Source organism: Emys orbicularis, chromosome 25, assembly GCF_028017835.1.
Source record: "Emys orbicularis isolate rEmyOrb1 chromosome 25, rEmyOrb1.hap1, whole genome shotgun sequence".
Taxonomy (NCBI): Eukaryota; Metazoa; Chordata; order Testudines; family Emydidae; genus Emys; species Emys orbicularis.
This window is the reverse complement of record NC_088707.1, coordinates 15,455,212-15,457,899: the sequence shown is the minus strand read 5'-3', so window position 1 is coordinate 15,457,899 and position 2,688 is coordinate 15,455,212. Positions and strand designations below refer to the sequence as shown.

Here is a 2,688-nt window from a genome sequence, read left to right as displayed (position 1 = left end):
GGCCGCGAGGAAATTTTGGGAAGGGGCTTAGGGCCCGGGCCAGGCCGTTTCAAGGCTCTCTGGGGGCGGAGAGGGAGGAGGGGGCTGGACTGGATTCTGCGCGCTCCAGGGCTGGGGGCCCCCTTGAAACCGGCTAATTGGGGCTGAAGGGGGCTGGAGCCGCACAAAGGAGGGAGCTCCGGGACTTGGCCGGTCTGGCTGCGGGCAGGGCGCCCGGCGGCTGTCCCGGGACTCAGCTGCAGACTCCAGCGCAACTTTGCCGGGCCCAGGAGGGGCGGCTGCTCCGCGCGGCGCTCGCTCGCTCGCTCGGCCCGCCCGGGGCGCGTTAGCTCGGGAAAGGCGGCGGCGGCACCCGGCACCATGCGCCCGTCCAGCGTCCTGCACCGCTTGGCCTCGCTGCTGCTGTGGTTGAACGTGCTGGGCCTGGGCCGGGGCCAGTTCCATGGGGAGAAGGGCATCTCCATCCCGGACCACGGCTTCTGCCAGCCCATCTCCATCCCGCTCTGCACCGACATCGCCTACAACCAGACCATCATGCCCAACCTGCTGGGCCACACCAACCAGGAGGACGCGGGGCTGGAGGTGCACCAGTTCTACCCGCTGGTCAAGGTGCAGTGCTCGCCCGAGCTCAAGTTCTTCCTGTGCTCCATGTACGCGCCGGTGTGCACGGTGCTGGAGCAGGCCATCCCGCCCTGCCGCTCCATCTGCGAGCGGGCGCGCCAGGGCTGCGAGGCGCTCATGAACAAGTTCGGCTTCCAGTGGCCCGAGCGCCTGCGCTGCGAGAACTTCCCCCGCCACGGGGCCGAGCAGATCTGCGTGGGGCAGAACCACTCGGAGGACGGCGGCTCCCCGGCGCTGCTCACCAGCCCGGCGCCGCTGCCCGGTCAGGGCACCCCGGGCGCGCCGCGCTACGCCACGCAGGAGCACCCGTTCTACTGCCCGCGGGCGCTGCAGGTGCCCAGCTACCTCAACTACAAGTTCCTGGGCGAGAAGGACTGCGCGGCGCCCTGCGAGCCGGCCCGCGGCGACGGCCACATGTTCTTCAGCCAGGAGGAGGTGCGCTTCGCCCGGCTCTGGATCCTGGTCTGGTCCGTGCTCTGCTGCGCCTCCACCTTCTTCACCGTCACCACCTACCTGGTGGACATGCAGCGGTTCCGCTACCCGGAGCGGCCCATCATCTTCCTGTCGGGCTGCTACACCATGGTGTCGGTGGCCTATATCGCGGGCTTCGTGCTGCAGGAGCGCGTGGTGTGCAACGAGCGGTTCCAGGAGGACGGGTACCGCACGGTGGTGCAGGGCACCAAGAAGGAGGGCTGCACCATCCTCTTCATGATGCTCTACTTCTTCAGCATGGCCAGCTCCATCTGGTGGGTCATCCTGTCCCTCACCTGGTTCCTGGCCGCCGGCATGAAGTGGGGCCACGAGGCCATCGAGGCCAACTCGCAGTACTTCCACCTGGCCGCCTGGGCCGTGCCGGCCGTCAAGACCATCACCATCCTGGCCATGGGGCAGGTGGACGGGGACCTGCTGAGCGGGGTCTGCTTCGTGGGGCTGCACAGCCTGGACCCGCTGCGCGGCTTCGTGCTGGCCCCGCTCTTCGTCTACCTCTTCATCGGCACCTCCTTCCTGCTGGCCGGCTTCGTCTCGCTCTTCCGCATCCGCACCATCATGAAGCACGGCGGCACCAAGACCGAGAAGCTGGAGCGGCTCATGGTGCGCATCGGGGTCTTCAGCGTCCTCTACACCGTGCCCGCCACCATCGTCATCGCCTGCTACTTCTACGAGCAGGCCTTCCGCGAGCACTGGGAGCGCAGCTGGGTCAGCCAGCACTGCAAGAGCCTGGCCATCCCCTGCCCGCTGCACTACGCGCCGCGCATGACCCCCGACTTCACCGTCTACATGATCAAGTACCTCATGACCCTCATCGTGGGCATCACCTCGGGCTTCTGGATCTGGTCCGGCAAGACGCTGCACTCCTGGCGGAAGTTCTACACCCGCCTCACCCACAGCCGGCACGGCGAGACCACGGTGTGAGCCGGGCGCCCCGGAGCCGCGCTGCAGGCAGGAGGGGAGAGGGCCGAGGGGGGCGGGGGAGGAAAGTATTTAAAACTTTTTTTTATTCGAATCTAAACCACCTTTTGATTTTTAGGTTTATTAACGTCCAAGGGTGTCTTGTAATTAGACCTGTAAATAGCATTTGTAAATGGAATTATATATTTCTATTTAAAAACAAAACGCAACCCGCAGAGATCCAGAAACTCTTGGGGAGGAGCGGCTCGGCTCGGCTCGCCGCCTCTCTTTGGTACTAAAGTGTCGGGTTTTTTCCCTTTTCTCGGCCTTGGCAATCTCTCCCCTCTCAATGGAGCCATAGAGACGGATTTTCTGTTTGTGTTGGCTGTGGGGGAACGCTTTCAGTTGAACTTCCATAAAAGCCAGACCTGTAATCGCTTTTCCCCTGATGGGCACATTCTGGAAGCTGTTCTGTATTAAAGGCAGACTTTGATTTTATTTGTTTTAAAGTATCCTTCTCCCTCTCTTGGAAGCTTACCAATAAGCTTTTTTAATATGAAGAGACTTATGAAGAGGGGTTGCCTCCCCCTTTTATCCTAGCAGCTGACTTGAGTGGGGTGGCCTGGCTCTGAGGATCTGGTAATGGTTTTTGCTAAGGCTCTTCTACCCAACTAGACT

The 2,688-nt window shown here is 62.7% G+C and overlaps 1 protein-coding gene across 1 annotated transcript; it reads left to right on the top strand.

Annotated features, from left to right (window-relative positions):
• Window positions 1-360: 360 nt before the first annotated feature.
• On the top strand, window positions 361-2,034 carry FZD2 (frizzled class receptor 2). The gene has a single exon (XM_065422571.1). It carries the CDS (start codon window positions 361-363, stop codon window positions 2,032-2,034), a length of 1,674 nt encoding a protein of 557 aa, XP_065278643.1.
• The last annotated feature ends 654 nt before the right edge of the window (window positions 2,035-2,688 follow it).